The 22047-nt window shown below is 34.9% G+C and overlaps 1 protein-coding gene across 2 annotated transcripts in view; it reads right to left on the bottom strand.

Moving 5' to 3' along the window:
- Positions 1–4520: 4520 nt before the first annotated feature.
- The window catches only part of MOXD1 (monooxygenase DBH like 1), a 117535-nt gene continuing 100008 nt past the window's right edge, over positions 4521–22047 (bottom strand). Inside the window, exons 10-12 of one of the 2 annotated variants that reach the window (XM_019663460.1) lie at positions 16965–17107; positions 6495–6663; positions 4521–6013 (exon numbers count right to left, since the gene is read on the bottom strand). In XM_019663460.1, the coding sequence (XP_019519005.1) occupies positions 5846–6013; positions 6495–6663; positions 16965–17107 (480 nt within the window). In that variant the 3' untranslated portion in view covers positions 4521–5845. The remainder of the gene's footprint in view (positions 6014–6494; positions 6664–16964; positions 17108–22047) is intronic. The other variant, XM_019663461.1, reaches the window with a different exon arrangement.

Below are 22047 nucleotides of genomic sequence, written 5' to 3'. Positions count from 1 at the left end.
TCCTGGGTGAGGCAATCGCTTGCCAGCCATTGGACAGCCGCTGACGGCGGCTCATGGCAGCTCACGAAAGCTCACTCCCACAGCAGGCCAAACCCACTGCAGCCTATGCCATCACCGGTGACTCACGGCAGCCCAGCTCCAAATAGAGCTGTTGTTCACCATCTTAGCTGTAGAGGACGCAGCGTCACTGGCCTTCATGTGGGATCCAAATCGGGGCCCTGCTGCTCAGAGCTGGCTTCCCAAGCCAACTCCTACCCAACACGCCACTCGGGCCGGCCCTATTTTCAGCTTTTTAAAATTTATTTTAGCCATTCTCATATGTGTATACTGGGTCTTTGTGTAATTATTGTTCATTGTATTTCTCTCTCACTAAGCTGTCAATTCTAGGAGGTCAGGAACTTTGTCATATTTTTGGCCTGACCAAGCTTGATGCTGTCCAGATGAGAAGATACAAGAAAGAAAAAGGAAAGGAAGGGGGAATTGGAAGGTGGAAGAGAACTGGTGGGGAAGAAACAAATGGATGAGGAATCTGTGGGGCCAAATGCCACAGTTTGCTCAAACTGCCAGGCTGTTTGCTCAAATGCCAGGCTGTTGTTCTGCCTACGAGAGAAGACTGCTGGGCCCCCCAGGAATGAGACTATTTCTGCAGGCGTCTGGACATCTGCCCTCACAGCGGCACTCACCTCCTTTAAAACCGAATGAGGACTTCAATGATGTGTCACCCTTTCTATTCTTTCGTAAGTTCACACCACCAAAAAGGGAGAAGGCACACCTCTTATCCCTTGGCTTGTCACCCCATAACCTTGTTCCTGATGAATCAGGCCTGTGTTTACTTGCAGAAGACTAAAAGGAGATGCATCTGATATATAGAGGGGGGCCATTTTAAACTCCGTATTAGACTCCTCCTCTTGACAAACCATAGGTTGCTATTTTACACTGGAACAAATATTATACCACTTTTGTGGATGAGAGGAGAGAATGCATGAAATGCAAATTATCCTAACAAATCTTGGATGTGGCTTGTGCACATATACAGTGCTAACTAAGGAAATTGGGGAGAAAGGTTGTCTTAGGCTTCTTTTTAAGGCCTGTTACCTTTTGCAGGAACTCTTGTTCATTCTTTCACCTGAATGAATACTCCCATTCAATTCCTCTCTTCCAACCCTCTAACCCCCATCACATTCCATTAACCCTCCATCGGGCACAATGCATCTACTAGATGGGTGTATGACATTTATTTATTTAAATTGAAAATGAATGACAATAACATGTAAGCATGCTTATTATTCAGGATGAGATTTTAATTTGCCACAAAGTAAAAACAATATATGTTTATGACATAAATTCAATAGAAAAACCAACAGAAATTCAAAACATAAAACAAAATTTGTCATTTAATAAAATAACAAAATCTAATCTGATTGCTCTTCATCAGCTTCATTGCCATCCAATTTCTAGTTGAAACAATGTTCACAAATCATTGTCCCATGTTCTAAGCACTGAACTAAGTCACAAACACGACTGGCGATAGATTATGGTAGAGGGGGAAGATACGGAAATGATGAGTCATGATGCTTGACTGTTAGACATTTGAAAATTTGTGTGCAATGAATCTGTGAGATCAGCTGCACCTGACAGAGGGTGAAATTCCTTCTCTCTTAGAAAGGAATAATAAGATTTAATGTATCGTCTTCCTCATTACCAAAGGATAATGTTCTATTTCCGGAATTTTAGGCAGCTGCCAACTTGGCAGAGTTTTCCCATCCATCCTCCAAGCTCTGAATTCATGAAGCAAATCACATGGATGGTTATCCATTTTGCCTATTTACAAAGTGAGCCCTTCCTCCAAGACATGGTCTTCAGTTATAGTTCTGTTTACTGTGTTTTTCTACCAACAATAAGATGCACCATGAAAGAACTTTATATGAAGACTCGTGATTGATTTAGTCTGACATTTACATCACATTTGGTACAAGCCGCTCTAAATCCAGAGTTTGAAATACTAAACATATTTAGCTTATTGGGATTTGTCAATCTACTTAAAAATAAAAATAAAACATAATTGGAGATATTCTAAAACTAATAATTTCAGAATTATTCAACCAGTATTTATAATTAAATTATTATAGGCAAGTCACGAGCTAAACTCTACAGAGCTTACAAAAGGGGATGATGAAAACTTTTCCTTTAAATCACATTAGCCAGTCTAGTGGACATGGATTTTTAAATAACCATTTTAAGAGGATTTTTAAGCATTTAATATTTTATTCCAGCTTCTTCATTATATCTGAGTCGACTTTAAATCAATCTTGTGTTCATTGTAATGAAGTAAGGCAAAAATGTAATGTCAATTTTTCATGTCAGAGTCGGTACCGAAAGCTTCTATGACCCAGAGACTAAGCGTTGTGTAGCCATTCCAGGTAAAAGTGTTTTTTGGTAGATGTGCAATATTAGTCACAGGACACAGCCAAAGCTCTCCTCCTCTGCAGGCTCTGTGCTCACTCATCCCATGTCTCAGTTCCCCTTTCAGTTTTGTAGGCAGAGTGTTCAACAGTGTAATTTATAAATTAGATAGAGTTGAATCGAAATCACACCGAAATAATATTCTTATTGGAGATGCAGGCATATCTTAGAGGTCTTTTAAACAGTTGATTTAAATAAATTCATCTGTAGGTAATATTGAAAATAAGTTAATAGTTCTGAAAATACCACTAACATTGAAGGCAAACAGCACATTTAGTTGTACACAATATATATGTCAAATATTGTGACAAGTAAAGCTGTGCACTCCAGCTGAAAAGAAACTATGCCCTGTGGCCATCGGAATTGATGCTATATTAGCTCTGCGAAGAGATTTTTAAAACTCATACCTACGATCTCTGTTTTTCTCCCTAAATTTGGGCTTCAGCTTTCTTGTTCACCACTGCATTTCAAGTCTGCAGCAGTGTCTGACTCAAGGGTGAAGGACTGATGAAAAGTTAGAATTGTTTAAAAGCTGCATATGAACGTTCTGCAGGGCCCATATGTACAACCACATCTCAGGTAAGCACAGGACAAACTGTAGGAGATCTCTGTTAGCCATAAAAATAGACAATTTTAAGAAAAGGGAAATTTTTTCTAGCTAATTAACCACCACAAAAGTGACCGAAGAACACATGTAACCTCAGAAGTGGGCTAATATACTATGTTTGCCCTGTGCTGCCCATATATGGCCTCTGGCAAAGGGATGAGTTTGTCATACTTTACTCCAAATCCTGTGGTTTTATCATTTGGAGACCATGGAGTTTAAAGAACTGGTACTTCATATAAGGACTAACTGGTCTGTGGAAAGCAACACTATTTTTGCACATCCAGTGTTCCATCTGAGTGATGGGGTTTGCAACTCTAGCAAGATTAACAAATGACTTCAAGCACTGGAGAGTTATCCTTACCTGTCCTGGGGTCTTCTTTATAGAGAGCCCGTGATGTAGAGGCAGCGAGTTCCAGAAGGAAAATTCCTCTACTTTTCCTGTTTACAAAGTACGTTCTTACCACTGCTCATGATTTTGCTTAAATGTGTCAAGCTTTTATTAAAAAGCATATTGTTTGAAAATAGAGAACTAATGAACTAAATAATAAGGAGATTGGGAAGTAATGATTAAGGTGGTTAGTACAGAATTAAAAGTAGGAACAAAAAATTGAGAGATAAGAGAAGTTAATAATCTAAATAACCCCAAAAAAGAAGCTATAGTAAAAATAGTAAAAAATAGTAAAAAAAAAAGAAGCTATAACCCCAACACACAAGCTATAGTAAAATAACAACTTGGAAATTAAAAAAAAAAAAGAAGTTTAGAATCATCACAGTGAATAGACCCATGAACACAAGTGGAAGGCCCGTGTCTGTTGGGGTTTTTGTAGTTGAGCATGAATAGCTTGGAATCTTCAGAAAACTTGCTGCTGGGAAACTTGGATACTCCTCGGAAACGGGTGATGCGGCTTCATCCAGGGCAGCAGTACAAGGCTGGGGCTGTGCAGGAAGCTCTTCTCAATGGAAGAGCAGACTAACCTAGAATTTAATCAGAATCCTATTGAATTTTCAATAGGTAGCCTCTCCTAATTTCAAGTAAAGAGTCAATTTCTCAAAATTACATATATTCATGAGAATTCCTAGGAGAAGAATGTTAGCTTGATTCTTAGTAACATCAGCTGGAAAAAGAGATTCCCCTGGTTCCAAAAATGCAAGCTTCCAAAACCTGTGTACGCTTTTCTAGCCAGCAGGTTTACCTTCCTTACCAAGAACAATGAAAACAAATAAAATATTACATAGTTTCCAATGATAGCCTTTTACTTTGATATCTCAGATTCAGGTATTCTGAAGTAAAAATAAACATGAAATTTCAAATAGGGAATGTTTGGGATTATCATATTTCTTATACAAATATTTGGATGGAAAATCATAGAATCTGATATGGCACTTATGAAATAAAAAGAAATAAAGTTAACTATAAAATATGCCTCATAAATATTACAGACATTTCCTTATGTAGACAAAATGCTTAAAATCAAGAAGGAAACACTTCAAAATTTAATATTTATTTGAAAGACAATACAGTTTGTGTTGAAGACATTGTTTGCCTAGGAGAAAGGCCTTAAAAATGGAATAGAAAAATGTGACATGTTTAATTGATTTGATTGGAAATATCAGTCAAATGGAATCACTTGCTTCTCTCCAGAAGTGTACAAGATACCACACAAAATTTTAATTTTATTTACTTTATTAATACAATCCAAACTTAAGAAATGAGGAAAAGACACAAAAACAAGATTTAGCTGAACTATACAAAGAGAACCAAAAGAGTGACAAGATTTTCAATTGGTGACAATTTTATTATGGAATGTTATCTTATTAACTAATATAAAAATAAATCTACAATAGCAACTGGGACTCAAACTGAGCCAGGACGCAGCACACATGACACCCAACACAGTCAGGGAGGTGCCACGTGGACCTCATATCCTCTTTGGCTGGCTCGCACTTTCTGGCCTTTGACCTGAAACCTGTACAAGGACTGACACCTCACAGCACAGGATTTGCAGCTAGATATATTTTCTCCTCAGCTTACAATCAGTTATGTACCATTTCTGTTTCTCATAGCCTCTTTCTTTTTAGATAGTGACAGAGCTCAAGAAAAAACTCACCTGGCCAGTGGTGAGTAGGGAAGGATAGAAAAGTACTTTGAGATGGGTTAGAAGTAATTTGGGAGTACCAGTAGACTCTGATAAATGAAGAGATTAGAATGAGCATCATCAAAAAGGACTGAGGTGAGAGGCACACGGGTAACTCACAGAAAAAGACAGAGCTGGATAACATTGAAGATGGGAGTGTAACATGGTTACATTTGGGAAGTTGCACACCCAACAAACAATCAAAAGGAAGAAAACTGGAGTGGAGAGTATGTCCTTTTACATTTTTAAGATGAAGGCATTTTAAAAAAGGAATCCAGAAGCCAAATCAAAAATTAAAAAAAATAAAATAGCAATAATGAGTGTTTAAAATAAAATGTAACACAGAAGGAAATAATTCTTTTACTGTCACTTGACTTTGTCCAAATTTTTATAAAGGTTATATTAAGTCAGGCCAGTTTTGCTTTATTGGTAATTGATACATTTTATCAGACATTTCTGAGGAAAAGAAGAGAACCCAATTGACATCTCTCAGGTAGACTGGGAGAGTGGAAAGGAAGAGAGTATATAAAAGGTAAGTCTCCACAGTCTTCACACTCACTCTTCATGCTCACAGTGTCTTTAACCTGCATGTTAAATGAGAGGGTTGGATCAGAGAACATCATCACCGAGGACAACAGCATTATGACCACAGGTGTAAGCGGCTCAGCATGCTACTGAGGACCACGAAGCACGTGAGCACCTTGGGAGAGAAGTTTCTGTGCAGAGAAGAGGAAGGAGAGGCACACACCAAAGGTTCTGCCTTATATGCCCGTTCTATATCTGGAGGTAATGCTGTCATCCCTTGAATCTGAAAATGGAAGAGCAGACAATGCCGTGAGTGACTGTTCTAAGAGCAGGACTGCAGCCAAGCTTGCTTAGCCCTGCACTTCCGCAGGGATAGAAGGGGTGAGGGGTGGCAGGAGTGGATGGCTGCTGACCCATTGTCAAACACCAGGGGGAGTCAGAACCTTAGGGGTTCTGAGGCAAGGGGAGAAGAGGGCCAGACATGCCTTTGGGAAAGAAGCGATACAAAACAGTATCCATTGCTTTTTTGAAATTGCTATCTCATCCTAACCCTGCTTCATTGCAACTTCAGTTTTAGAATAAATTTCCCTCTGCAAAGGAAGTGGAATCAGTAGTTTTCAGTCAACCCAAGTAATCACTAAACAAATAATCAGCTAGACCATTGGATTTATGGATATTGGTCTGTTGCTTAGATTTTACCAGTTGGGGATTCAGGTAAAATGGACATCTGGTTTCCCTGAAGATGAAAACAAAGTAGGGCTTACCGACCACTCTGCGTTGTCTGTCTTGGAGCACCTCACATTGACTGGCAGGCTAAGGACAAGCTGATTGAAGGAGAGGCCTTCCTTTTTAGTCCATTTAAACTTATTCATTGCGTCCATGAAGGAAAGATTTTTATATTGCTTGGGGCTTTTGATAATGAAAGGCCAGGTCCTGAATTAAAATAACAAACAAACACAAAAAAACAAAAAGCTCACAATTAGTTATATTCAGAACAAAAGCATTGCACATTTCCATTACTTTTCAACATTCTAAGATATAATAGATCTCATACTTGTTTATTTTTACAAACATAGATAACCTAATACAATGTATTGATGAACTCATCAACAGTTACTAGAAGAAATACACAGCACTTAAAAAGCCTTTTTTTAAACTGAGATTCCTTGTTTTAGTAGCAGATGGGTATTATTTTTAGACAAATAATTTTGGTTCAGAAAGCTTCCCCAGAGCCTCACAATTTCTCACTTTTTTTCTTTTTTTTTTTTTGGCTCTAGTTAACAATATAACTGGTAAGCAATCAGTTCTAAAGAGTGTAATGCTAATGGTGTAATAAAGAAATGTGTATGTTCTCAAAAGGTACTACTGTAACAGATGGAAATCTCAATTCCATACAGTTGAAAAGCCTGACCCCTAGTGGTTGCCCTCTTTTGGTTTACCTAAGAGGAGACAAATACAAAAGATTGAAATTCAGTGTTTTTAAAATTTTATTGAGAAAAAAATATTCTTCAGACGATACACTGTGTTTCTACTTGCCACTCTGAAAAAAGCACATGTTAAACGTCCAAGAAAGAAAGAAAAAATCACCGAAGAATGGTAAGACCTGTGTGAAAAGATACTCTTTACTAACCATAAGCGTATATTATTGATTCTTGAAAAGAGGGAAAGTGTAAGTGTTGACACATAACGAAATTTTTCCTGAATGAATCCGTGGATCTTCCAGGAGATTATCATGGGCAACCAGCAGGTATCTGGCTCCCATGACACACCAAGAAGATGTTACAGTAACTACCAACTAATTAATCTCCAGCAGAGAAATCTACATTTTAATAATTGATCTTTATAATTTCTTTGTGTGTGTCATTATCCTCTCTCACACGTACAACCTACTCAGGCACATTGAATATTATCTTTTTAAGTAAATCAAACACCCTTTATTATTTTTTCAGAGTCATTAAGACAAATTTTTAATCTCTAACTTAAAACTACTTCCTCCATTCTCTAGTAAGTGATACAATGAGTAAAATGATGCATAATATGTGAAGATTTTTTCCTAGTCTTCATTCCTAATTTTCTTTTTCCTTTAATTAAAGTCGCCATATCTTTGTTGAGTTTCAAGTGCATTATTCTGTAAGAGACTTTAAACACCATAAAGAAAGAGCAATCAGCATCACACTACATTAAGCATATGACCTAAAATCTATAGCATTGTAAAATTAAACATGCTGTGAAGACTTGCAGAGATACAATTCAGGAATGATTAAAAGAAAAACTTGACTTGAAAGGGGCCTATTATGATTACATACAATGTCTTTTTAAATACACTAAAAGCTATATCTAGGTTTTATTAAATATGAAATAATTTTAAATCAAATAATAAAAAGAAAATTTACTTTTCAAAAAAGGTAAGATCTCTATTTTGAAGAAAAAGAAAAATCAGCTACTTAACTAGGGAAATGCTGGTGGGAAACCATGAACCTGTGACCACCTAACGCACCACAAGGTGGCAGTGGAATCTCTACTAACGCGCTGCGATGGCTTAAATCTTCTGAATTTTATTTGCAGTCTCAAGGATAAGAATGAATACTGTATTTTTGTGTATAGATAAAATCTTTAAAAGCTTTGCTGATAGAACATATCAGGAAACTAATTTTTTTGAGATTTCACACCAGAAACTAACATAAGAGGTATAAACACATTTGTTAACTTCCTATAAACAGGTGGAAAGGATGTGTGTGTGTGTGTATATATATATATATATATATATATATATATATATATATATATATATATATATATATATATATATATAAAGGCTAATCGAATGGTTCAGATGTTAGAGAAAGCATGACTGAGCAACCTGGGGATGTGGTCCCAGTCTCTCTCAGCTAACATCACTGTCTCATGTTTATTGTCACCTTTCCACTCCTACTGACTTTGTTCAGGCCCTTTTTCTATAATAACATCACACCGTCATCACTACCCTTTCCAGCCTATCCCACCCGCCGCTTCCAGATTACCCCCGGAAAAAAGAGAAGGAAAAAACACAAGGAGGAGAAATCCTGAAAAAGTAAATATTTAACCTGAATATTTTTCCTTAAAGACCAAACTTTAAACCAGAAACAGGTAACCTTGAAGTAGCAAGTTTTTCTGCTATCACTGAGACTGGGAGTTAGGAATATTAGAAGTATTCTAGAAATTAAAACAGTTACATTCCTGCACATCTGGGCAATGTGTAGATGCCTATCCAGATATACAGATAAATAAAAGAGTATTATTTATATCACTGTAATTGATAAACATAAATCACCTTAATATTATGATTTAATATTCATGAGTAATTTTCCTTTGTATGTTTAATCTAATCAACAAGTTGATTTAAATATATATATATATATATATATATATATATATATATATATATATATATATATGTGAACATGGAATAAACTTAGATGATCCAAAATAATTTTGGGAAAAGAAAAAAATGACATTTGGGACTTACCTGCTCTTATTTGAAAACATATTATGAAACAGGTCGTCGGAAAAGTCATGATGCATTTTTGCAATGAAAAACATAGACAAATATGTCATGACTTTTCCAAAGACTTAGTATAATAATCGAATGTGGTATTTTAGTAAGGCTAAACATATACAGCAATGAAACAAAATTCAGAGTCCAGAAATAGTCACTATATGGTTAAATGATTTTCAACAAACATTCCAGGGTAAATCAACAGAAAAAGGGTAGGTTTTTTGATCAAATGGTTCTTGAACAACTTGCTATCCATATGAAAAACAATAAACCTCAGCATTTACCTCAAACCACCCACAAAAATTTATTCAAAATGAATCATCAACCAAAATGTAAAATCTAAAACTATAAACTTCTTAGGGGACAAAAAGAAAAACAGGAGGAAAATCTTTATGACCTTGGGTAGGCAAAGATTTCTTAAACAGGATAGATATCAAAAGCACAAAACAAACCAAAAATGATAAAATGAACTTCAAACAATACAGCTTACAAAATGAAAATCAAGTCACAGGCTAGGAGAAATTAATTATGTGTAAAAATATATCTTAAGAGGACTTATGTCCAAAGTATAAAGAACTCTTTAAAAATATAAAAAATTCTTACAAGTCAATAAAACAACCCAACTAAACAATGGACAAAAATTTGAACAATTAAAAAGGGACATTTATAAATGACCAATAAGCATGTGAAAAGAGGCTCTACATTGTTGGTTACAAGTGAAATGGAAAATAAAACCATAGTATGACATAACTACATACACATTAAAATAGATAAAATTTAAAATGTTGAAAATGGAAAACATTGAGAAGAATGTTAAGCAATAGGAGCTCTTATACATTACTGGTGAGAATGTAAAAAAGGTACACTATTTTGGAGAGAATTTTGAGAGTCTGATGAAATAAATATAAACAGCATACAATCCAGTGATTCCGCCACTAGGTATTAACCCAGAAAACTGAAAACATATATTCATACAAAGACTAATACAATATTGCCCATAGTAGCTTTCTTCCTAAAAGCCAGAAACTGGAAACAATCCAAATGTCTGTCAAGTGAATCGATAAATGAACTTGGGCGCATCCACAAAGGTGAATACCACTCAGTAATAAAAAGGAATGGACTACGGACCATGCACCAGCATAGATGAATCTCAGAAACCTTGTAAGTCAAAGAAAACAAGCACAAAAGGATGCATAGTGTATGATCTCATTTCTATAAAACCTAGAAAAGATCTCTAACATAGTGACATAAAGCCGGCTGATTCACAGTTTCCTGGGGACTTTGTGTGGGAAGTGGAAACTTTTGGGGGGTGATGGAAATATTCTATATCTCATTTATGATGGGGTTAAATATATGTACACATCTGAGGAAACTTTCTAACAATATAATTAAATAGGTGCATTTTATTGTATATGAGTTCTGCCTCAAGCAATATGACTTGAAATAAAATAATAAAACAGGAATAAAAACACATCAACAAGCCAAAGAAAAGAGATACAACATAATGCCACAAACTTTATAGTCTAATTGTTAAAGAAGAAAGCCAGAGGGCAGGCCGAGTGGCGCATTGGTTAACAGTTGGCTTGGGACATCAGCTCTGAGCCGCAGGGTTCCGGTTGGGATCCCACATGAGGGCCAGTGACGCAGCCCTCTACAGCTAAGATGGTGAACAACAGCTCAACCTGGAGCTGGGCTGCTGCGAGTTGCCAGCGACGGCGTAGGCTGCAGTGAGCTACCGTGAGTGGCTGTCCAATGGCCAGTGAGTGACTGCCTCACCCGGGAAGAGCGAAATGATAATAGCAACATGGGCCAGCGAAGTGATGTCCTCCACGACAAGACTGAAGAGCAAAAGGACAGCAACTTGGCTGTTCCCCTTCCCTGATTTCCCAACGCTGTTCCCCTCCCCCAATTCCCAAATAAAATTAAAAAAAAAAAAAAAAAAACAAGAAGGAAGCTAAAAAGCCTGACTTCACAAGGCACAACTCAGAATACCGCTGACACTCTCAAGTCAATGGATGTTGGGAAGCACACAGCGAAATTGAGTCTTCCTGATAAGAAGTGAAGGCTCAAGGGCTGCAGCAGGTTTGACAGCTTGATATAAGACCGGGGACATTCCCACGTGGAAAGGGATTCAGCCCCTACCAGTAAGAAAACTTCCTTGCATAGATTTTCATAAACTCTGAGGAAAGAATAACCCATGTACTGCAATATAGGGTGTAGTACCACCGCTGTACTCACAGCCCTTTACCATCAAAATATGCAAAAGTACGTACATAACGTGTATCACCCAAACCTCAAACCATGGTGTGGAGAGAAAGAAAGCTATTCTCAGATTTGCTTAGAACAGGGGTTGGCAAACTTTTGAGACAGAAGAGCCAATCCTGTCCCTCACAACAATTTAAAAATTATTCGAGAGCCACAAAACAAATGAAATCACCATTATGTGAATAATATCCTTTAAAATTTTTATGAATGAAACTATGATAGTTTTATTTTCATTTTCAATTTTATTTCAGAGCCACATGTATGTACCCAAAGAGCCGCATGTGGCTCGCGAGCCTCAATTTGCCGACCCCTGGCTTAGAAGGAAGTCAAGAATTTACCTGTATTTTATCAAAGAGAACTTTTAGACAGAACTGATTCAGCAGGAGCAAGAAATGACATAACCATGCAAACATAGGGTGAAAAGGGAATTATATTACATTTCATGTAAAGAGACAGAAAAAACTAACTCTAGAAGAAAATATAAACCAATTACACTGGAGAGAATTCCCACAGTGTTCCATGTTATAAGTTTATTTAATAAGAACATGAATTCAGTTAAAGGAGAGCTCAAATACAAGATGATAAAATGACAGAATGGGATTGAAAGGGAGATAGCAGATCAAAGGAAATAAATTTAAGACAAAATGACTTTAGCACCAAATAAATTAGAAAAAGCAAAAAGCAGACGAGCACTTCTGAAAAAATTACAAGGGAAAATTCTTGAAAAAAAAAAAGTCCCAAATAGATTATAAAAACATTATTAGATATAAGAAAATTTCCCTGAAACTAAAAAAAAAAAGTAGATATATGTACTAACAGAACACTTTGTGTTTCAGGAAAATATAATTCAGATGCTCAACACTGAAATATGTTCAATTTAACTTAGCATTCTACAGGTAAAGGACTTATACTTCCATTAATCCAAAGAGATCTCCGTAGTAGAGTAAAAAAAAAAAAAAGACCCCAATATATTTTATCTAGCCAAATGCTGTCCAAATATGAATGCAGAAATTCTCAAATGTAAAAGAACTCAGGGCATAAAGCACCCGGAAGCCCTTCTTGATTAAACAACTTAAGGATAACATCCTAAAGAATCAAATTAAAGACCTCAGAAATGCAAAAGTCATATAAAGATTAGGGATTATCATTGAATCTATTTAAAAATAAAAGTTGCATTCAAAATTGTGAGAATTAGGTTTCAGAATTAAATGTGAAAATTAAAAAGACTTGGCAATACAAAAATCATAATTTAATAATAAGTGTTTGGAGGTGGGAGACAATGCGAGAGTATGAATATCCCTTTTTTGCGTGATCTAAAATCGAAACATGTTTTATAAAAAGTGAGTGCAACATCTTAATGTCTTTCATGATCTATTTTCTCAACATTTGGAGCCTCTTTATAATATAAAATATTTATGGTTAAAAACAAAAGCAACATCTATTTGAAGTTCAACAACTGTTCAGTTTTAGTTTATTTTTCTTCTAATTTAAAAAGTTAAAATTTAATGTTTTTGTTTAAAATAGGACACAAATTAGGATCTTTATAACAATAATCTATTCATCTTTATATCAATACCTACATAGAAAGATGACTATGTTAATATTCAATTAATGTTAGTACTGTTTATTTCTAACAAAATTTGAGGTGGCAGCTTTTATCTTTTTTTTTGGAAAACTTTTTTCTGCATTATCTAAACTCTTTATAATAAGCATGTGTGATTTTTACACATTATAAAGTGATTGTTCATATAAAGAAAAATAGAAACACTTCTCGATTGTTTTTATAGAACAAATAACACAAGAATTTTTCATCACATAAACCACCCTGGATATACATAGAAAGGGTTGATATGTGGTGAGCAGAGAATACAGACTTGATCTAAACTCATTATCTATTCTGTTATCTAATCTTTATGCGTTTTTGTTTTTCCTTAAGCCTTGGCAGATCTGCAGGAGGTAGAGAAAAATCGCATTCCCGGAACAGACAATTCCTGAGACAAGATGGAGTTGTCTCTATTTTTCTACCAAGTCATCCTCTAATCTTAGGATTGCTACAGAATGCTTAAAATGAAACAGGGCTTCTAACTAATTATTATATTAAAAGCATAGAATAGGAGATTTGGGGTTATACGTTATATGATATTCCTTTTTAGTATTGTATCCTGAAACCAAATTAGCAATCTTCTTTTAAGCAAAACAGAAAAAGCACCTGAATCATTCCTCTCTTTCTGATCTTTTAGCCAGTAACTTGTTGGTCTTCAATACTACTTATGTCACTGTGACAATGAACTAGACTTGAAAGTTTGATTTAAAGTCCACACATCTATTTTATAATGGGCTCTTTTCCACTCATATTTTTGAAGAATATATTACTTAACCATATAGATAAGTGCATTTATGTGGACAATGGCATCTCGGGTCTTATTCTCTGAAGCCATTCTCCTGTCCTTCTAAGTGATGAAAAGCCCAAATTCAGTATTTCCTGGAGGAAACCAAAGGTGAGGCACTGACAGAGCTCCCTGGGACATGGGAGGTGAGCATTTTCAAAGGCTTCACACAAGATGAACACAAAAGAAAACAACTGGACCATAGAACGTATTTCAAATCATCATCTTGTAAACACACAGCTTTGAATGTCCATTTGTTTTCCACATGCTCTCAAATTAACCCAATTAGGAAATATTTCTAGTCAACATGTAAAAAATATCCTAAAGGAATAAAAGGCTAGGTGTTAGTAAGAAACAATATAATATCAATATTTTTTTAAAAGACTTAGTGTTTTTAGAATGACATTTTAGGTACTGCTTTGATTTTTATTAATATTTTATATGTACAAATAATATGTATTAATTATATGTATAATTATTTATTTTGAATAAAAGGCATATATATATATGCCTTTCATATATATATATATATATATATGCCCATTTATTATGTAATATAGGACATTGAACAGTTTCTTAATCTTTCAGTTTCCATTTCATCCTCTATAAAACTGGGATTGCAAATCCTGCTCTACCTATTGGAATTGTGTGAAAATAAAGTACGTGAAATCATGCATGTGAAAATACTACATAAACCATAAACTAATTTATATAAGCATTTTGTTATTTGTATTTTAGTGGTTCAAGACTTTTGGTTCGATGGCCATTGTGTTGTTTGGAAAGGAACTCAGTAGAACACATCTATGAGTAGGAAGCTTACTTTAAAGAGAAAGGTGTTCTTAGTTCATAATTTATAATCCCTATAATATTTAGAAACAAAAAGTAGACCATAGTTATACATTCTCCTTCAGCATCTGCAATTTATCACATCCTCATTAAGTGTTTTTTATCCTTTCCTTAAATATACCCCCTCAAAAATCTATGTGTATCTTTTGCCTAATTATGTCACTTTCTTTCATTTTGAAAAGTCCTAATCATTAGAAAATTCTTTCTTATATTAAAACAAAATCTACATTCCAAAATTTCCACCCGGCACCCTAATTCTTCTCTGTGGTTATTAAGAATAGATAAAACCATCTTTTCTACATATCAACCTTAATATATCCAAAACAGAATTTTCAATTTCTTCTTCAAACAAGTTTCCCTTACACCATCCCACCATTCACACATCATCATTTTTCCTTCACGCTTCCTCTTCTCTGGCCATTTCCCTAAGATGTAACAATCAATGAAGTCCAGTAAGTGCTACTTTCAAAAGATAATCTGAATGTAACCATTTCTCATCAACTCTATGGCCACCGCCTTTATCCAAGGTACCCTCACCTCTCACCTGGACAGTCACAATCGTCTCCTGGTTGGTATTATTCTTTCCAGTCTTGCCCTCCTAGAGCCCTTTCTCAACACAGTAGCCAAACTGACTTTTTTAATACCCTACAATGTCTTTTCCTTGCATTTAAAACCCCAAATCCTTATGTTGCCTATAAAGTCCTACATGCTCTGGTCCCACTTGCTGTCAACTTCCTCACTCATTCTCTACCATATTTCACGCGCTTCAGCCAAACTCACTTTCTTGCTGCTCTTTGAACCTACTAGCTTCATAGCCATCATAGCGTCATTATAGTGACTCTTGTTTCTGCCTAGAGTATACTTGGGTATCTGCATGGCTCGCTTCTCACCACTTAGGTCTCTGTTCAAACATCACCTCCTGCCATGGATTGAATGTGTGTGTCCTCCCTAAAATCATAAGCTGAAATCCTAACACCCAAGGTGATATTATTAAGAGATGGGGCTTTGGGAGCCTCTGCCCTCATGAATGGGATTTAGCGCCCTTATAGAAGCAGCTTGAGGAAGCGCCCTTCCCCCTTCCTGCCATGTGAGGTTACTGTGAGAAGATGACCATCCATGAGGGAGTGGGCCCTCACCAGACACTGAATCTGTCAGCGCTTTGATTTTTGACTTCCTAAGCTCTCGAACTGTGAAAAATAAATGGTGTTTATAAGCCACCTTGTCTATGGTATTTAGGTTAGAGCAAACCAAACTGACACACCTCCCCAGAGATGCTTTCACCATCCTGGTGACAGCAGCTACACACAACCTTCACTGTCTCTATTATTTTTATAACATCAACTAATGTCTAAAATTTTATATTTATATTGTTTGTGTATTAGCTCTCCCCCATTCTAGAATATAATCTTAAGAGGGCAGGAATAATATTCATCTTGTTTATTATGTTATCTTAAGTAGTTCCTATGATATGCAATCGTGCAAAACATATTAACATAGCAGGCCTGAGACTGCCATACTTTGAAATGACTGCTTGGATGGTTGACCTTGGGCTGGCATCAGGAAACTTAAAAACAGTAACCAAGTTTCTATACTCATATCGCTCTTGCTCTAAGTGATTGTGCCTAGACTGTTTGTACAAACAATTCAGCTTATGTTCAACATCTGATTTCCTCCTGGGAGTCTAGAGTTTTGGTACTTGCTAAGCAGAGGGCACCTCTGTGACCAGCCCCCCAAAAGACTCTGGGCACCGAGTCTCCAATGAGCTTCTCCAATTCACAACATTTCATACATCTTGTCATCACTGATGCTGGTGGAATGAAACGCATTCTGTGCGAGTCCACTAGGAGCGGCTTCTTGGAAGCTTGTACCTGTTTCCTGTGGACTTTGTTTTATCCATGTGCCTTTTTCTTTTTCGTCAGGTTGTTTTTTTTCATATCCTTTCTCTGTAACTAATATTAGCCATGGGTACAACTATATGCTGAACCCTTTACATCCTCCTATAAAATCATTGCACCTGAAGGTAGTCTTGGGGACCATGGACAAAGCAACTAGGAAGCTCACCTGATCTCCCCAGTTGAAAATAATCAAGTAAAACAGCACATGGAGAAGTTCCATGACACAGTGATAACTCCAATATGAAGATAGTGCCCATCCTTCTCTGAAACACATTGCCCCTGTCATGGACTTGGCTTCTGACTTACGTGACTGGCCTGTAGATCTCCTTAACACCAATGAACTGAAGCTGCTCCATGATGTCTGGAATGCTTGCACATCGAGTAAGGTTAACTCTTGGGTAATAAAGGAGGTACGAGAGGCACATTTCATTCCTGGTGCTTAGTCCTCCCTGAAAACGGAGATGCTTTACTTAGAAAAGTATATGTTCACCATATAGCACACAAGCCACCAATGCCATATAGTTCCTTCCAATATTGAAATGTAATACATCTTGAAGCTGAAAAATAATAATGACAGTTTAGTTTTTTAAGAGATAGTGACACATTTTAAAACAAATAGAATTATTTTCATCTCTTTAAAAGTTGCCTTTCTTAAATAATCTCATAATTTCCTTCAAGTTCTGTTTATATAATGTACACATCTCACCACGGAGAACATTTCAGAGGATTATGGGGATGTTTGGTTAACATGATACCAATCATCTCAGATTGACGAATCTTTGACTGCACTGAATTTTCTATAATCTCCGTTTCATGTGTATAAACATCAACAGCTGCATACCACAGGAGACACAGATTTCACATTTTGAACCTAGGTAGTAAATTATCTACTAAACTTATTAGAAGGATCAAAGATCCTCAGAAGAAGAGAATCTAGAATTGCTAAAACATATTATCTACAATGTCCAACGTTTAACCAAAAGTTATTAAACATGAAAAGAAACAAGAAACTATGAGCTGTATTTTGGGGGAAAAAAGTCAGTAGAAACTGATTATGAGAAAATATAGAAGTTAGAGTTAGCAAAAACTTAAAAGCAGGTATAAATATGTTTAAAGAGCTAAAGAAAGATGTTCAAGTAATTAAAGGCAAATACATTAAAAATGGTTGAACAAACGGAATGACATCAGAGAAAACACAAAAAGAACCAAACAGAAATCCTAGAGTTCAAAAGTAACATAATTGAATAAAAAATTGATATGATGAGCTCAACATCAAATTTGAGATAAAAGAGGAAAGAGTCAGTGAACTCGAAGATAGATCAATAGAAGTTTTCCAATCCAAAGAACAGGAAGAAGAAGCAGAAAAAAAAAAAAGACTAAAGAAAGTGAAAACTCCTCAGAGATATGTGGGACAATAGTAAATATTCCAACATACATGTAATTGGAGTTCCAGAATGAGAAATAAGAGAGAAAGGGGTAGAAAAAAATGTTTGAAAAAATAATGGCTGAAATCTTCTCAAGTCTAGTGAAAAACATTAACTGGTCGGTGCCAGGAGCTCAACAAATACCAAAAATAAATGTGGAAAGAGGCATACCTATACACATCATAGTCATGTCGCTGAGCGCCAAAGACAAAAAGAAAATCTTGAAAGCAGCAAGAAAAAATAACATATCACATATGGGGGAACAATAATACAATTGACAGCTGACATTTCATCCTAAATTATCAAATTAAGACAAAGATATTACATATTAAGACAAAGGAATTACATATTCAAGTTTTGCAGGGAAAAAGAAATTAACCAAGAATTCTGTACCCAGCAAATCATCTATCCTTCAAAAATGAAGGTGAAAAACTTAATATTATTGTCTATGACTATAAATTAAGGTAGTGGCTAATATGCAATGACTTTACAAACTACAAAAACATAATGTGTTACACTTGATGAGCAAGGCAGGGTTGGACAAAGGGAAACTGTCCTGCAAATGAGGCTGCAACTGATGCCTCAGTAAATACAATATTTAATCTATCTATCCTTAAGCTGAGGTGGCTATCCAGAGTTTTACCAAATTGTAGGAAGGTAGCTGAGCCTTTGTAATCTCACATTAATCATTCAATAGCTGCTGGCTCCCGCACCGGAGGGAGTGTAACTTTAAGTAGGCATTGCCTAACCCCAAGGGCAATGCCTAGTGGGAGACACAATTCAGAGCTCTTATCATCTGATATTTTCAGTGGCTGGGGTTTAGTTGTGTTGGCCCTGAAAAGGAAGAGTATCCAAATACAAAAATAATAATTTATTACATATTTAGTAAACTATTTCATGCAAACAAAAATTATATACCAGGCAAGAAAAAAATAAAATTACCAATGTTTTGACTACCCTGTGTGCTCATGTTCAATTATCTTCCCCACTCTAACCAAAGATGATGATTATCTTAATATTTTGTGTATTATTCTATTGCTTTTCATCACATTTTACATTTAGTTTATTGATGTATGTATCCCTAAATAATATACTGTTTAATTCTGCATGTTCTTAAGCTTTAGATACATAATATCATAACCACAAACAGTCTGCTGTAAATTTGCTCTTTTCAATCAACATTACGTTCTTCAGATACATGTTAATATATGAATTACTTTAGTTCATTAATTTTCATAACTATATACAATTCATATACTGGGGGTGCCAAAAAATGTATACAAGTGGACACTTTCATCACCGTTGCTCAAGCAGTAGTTCACTGTAATCAGAAGTGTCTGGATGCTGATGGTAACCACTTTGAGCATCTCTTGTAATTGCCGAAGTCAAATGTGACTTGTATTCATCTTTTGTTATCGGTATATATTGAGTATTATAATTTTAATACAGTTTCACTTTCTTAAAATGTGTATACATTTTTGGCACTCTCTGTATTATATGGACATATTATAATATATTTATTTGTTTTCTTTTGATAAATAATTGAACTGTTCCTAGTTTTTTGTTCCTGTGTTGTTACATGTTACTATGAATATTTTATATATTTCTCTCCTGGAACACTTCCTACAAATATAATCTCAAGGTTATCTACTTAGGAATGGACCTGGGTGTAGCACATATCAATCTCCAACTTTACTAGAGAATGCCATGTTTTTCCCCCAAAGTGGTTTTATAAATTTACATTCAGCAGTTCATGAGGGGACCAGTTTCAGTACAATGGAATTACAATTTTAAATATTGCCAAACCGGTAGCATAAGTATCTCATTCTGGTTTACATTTGCATGACTGTGATTTCAAATGAAATTGAGGATCCTTTAATATGTTTATTATCTGTTTGGGCTTTTATGTCTATAAAATGTTTTCATATTTTGTTCTTTTTCTATTGTATATTTGTATCATGTAACTGATTTATGAAATTTCTTTTAACAAATGCTGAATAGTGGTGTTTATTAATCTATGTATTGCAAATATGTTTTTCAGTTTAAAATTTCTTTTCACTTACTTAATCATGTTTTTTGTTACCAAAAGCTTTAATATGCTCAAATTCATCAATCTTTTAATGCTTTTTATGCTTTTTTAAGAAGTTCTTACCTACCACAAAGTCATGAAGATATATTCATATATTTTTCTCCTAAATTTATATTTAATATTTAATTTTCCTGGAATTGATTTTCTGTGTATTGTGCAAGATAAAGACATAATTTTAATTTTGTCATTTGGATACCTAATTGTCTCAGTATTCTTTAATGAAAAGCCTATCTTTTTTCACTTATCTAAATGCCATATGTATCCTAAACCAAGTTTCCACATGGAGGTTTGTAGGTCTGTTTCTGGGATTTCCTACCCTGCTCCACTGTTCTAACTCTGGACCCAAAATACACTATTAATAGCCATAACTTTAAAATAAACCTTCATCTCCAGTGGTTTGTTTCTCATTTTGTGCTTTTTAGCAGTGTCCTGCCTATTATTAGCACTTGCTCTTTTATGTAGATTTTGGAATCAACTTGCTTTGTGTAAAAGCTAAAACTGTAAAAATTTTTTTCTAAATAAAATTTAAAAATATAGGAGAAAATCTTTGCAGTTATGACTATGCAAAGATTACCTAACTACGATACCAGAATCCCAAATCATAAAAGCTCTCTGAAGTTTTTACTGGAATTATATCAAATTTATAGACCAATCTAAATAGAAGTATTTTTTTTATTTTTACTGTGTCTTTCTATCCATGAAAACAGTATCTCTTAATTTCTTTAGGTGTTCTTTAATATCTTGTGATAAAGATTCATATTTTCCATAGAGATCAGACACATCTAATGTTAAATTTAATTTCTATAGAACTTAAGAGTTTTAAATTGTATTTTTTGAGATAGTTTCTTATATACTAAAATACAATTAATTTTAGATATTATCAATTTTGAGAAAATTTTTATGTATAAAATTACAATATCTGTGAATAATATATTTTGTCTCTTAGCTTCTTCCTTTCTGATCTTTATGCCTCATTTTTTTTTCTTTTCCAGTACAATGTTGAATAGAAATAGTGACAATAAATATCCTGGTCTTCTTCCTGATTTTTAAGAACTACTTCTAGTGCTTCACTTACTTTGATATTTGATATAGATTTTTCATAGCTAATTTTTATCTGGTTAAGACAATTCTCTCCTATTCCTGGTTTGCTAAATGTCCTTTTTCCATGACCATTAAAGGCATAAATTTTATGAATGCTTTTTCTGCCCCAGTTGAGTTGTTCATACATCCTTTTCCTTCAATCTTTTGATTGAAGAATGGTATTAATATATTTTCTAATTTAAACCAATTTGTCATTGTTAGCTAAACCCGTTACAAGTTTATATAATGCAAGGTTTGGTTTGTCAATACATTGTCAAATATATTTCCATCAGGTACATATTGTTGACCTCTCTCATTCTACCATTACCAAATTGTAGTATTAAGATTATGCTAACTCATAAAATCAGTTGGTAGGAGATGTGTTCCCTGGAAGATATAATGAAGGCATGAATAATCCGTTACTTGAAGGTTTGGCAGAACTCCCCAGTAAATCTGTTGGGATGAGATTTCTCTTTGGGTCAGAAGCCCCTGAGGTCATGCAATTCATTCTTCCTTTTGAAGTCTTGATTCATCTAAGTCAGAGTCATGACAATGGTCTGTAGTGATCAGTTATTTTATTAATAATATTTGATGAGGAAATACTAAAATATGACCATAGTGTCATTAGCTACTCATAAAAATGCTACAACCACTCTGATTTCACTTTTATGATATTTCATTTTCAATACATTCAGGAATTTTGCTTCCCAGTGAGAATGCTTCTTAGTTTTTTTCTTCTAAAATCAAAGTTTATTCCTTCCTCTCCACAAATGAGTTTTGAGAATAATAAAAAGTT

This window comes from Hipposideros armiger, unplaced genomic scaffold (genome assembly GCF_001890085.2).
Source record: "Hipposideros armiger isolate ML-2016 unplaced genomic scaffold, ASM189008v1 scaffold_391, whole genome shotgun sequence".
NCBI lineage: Eukaryota > Metazoa > Chordata > Mammalia > Chiroptera > Hipposideridae > Hipposideros > Hipposideros armiger.
Note: the sequence above shows the minus strand (reverse complement) of the source record. Positions and strands in the feature narration are given on the sequence as shown.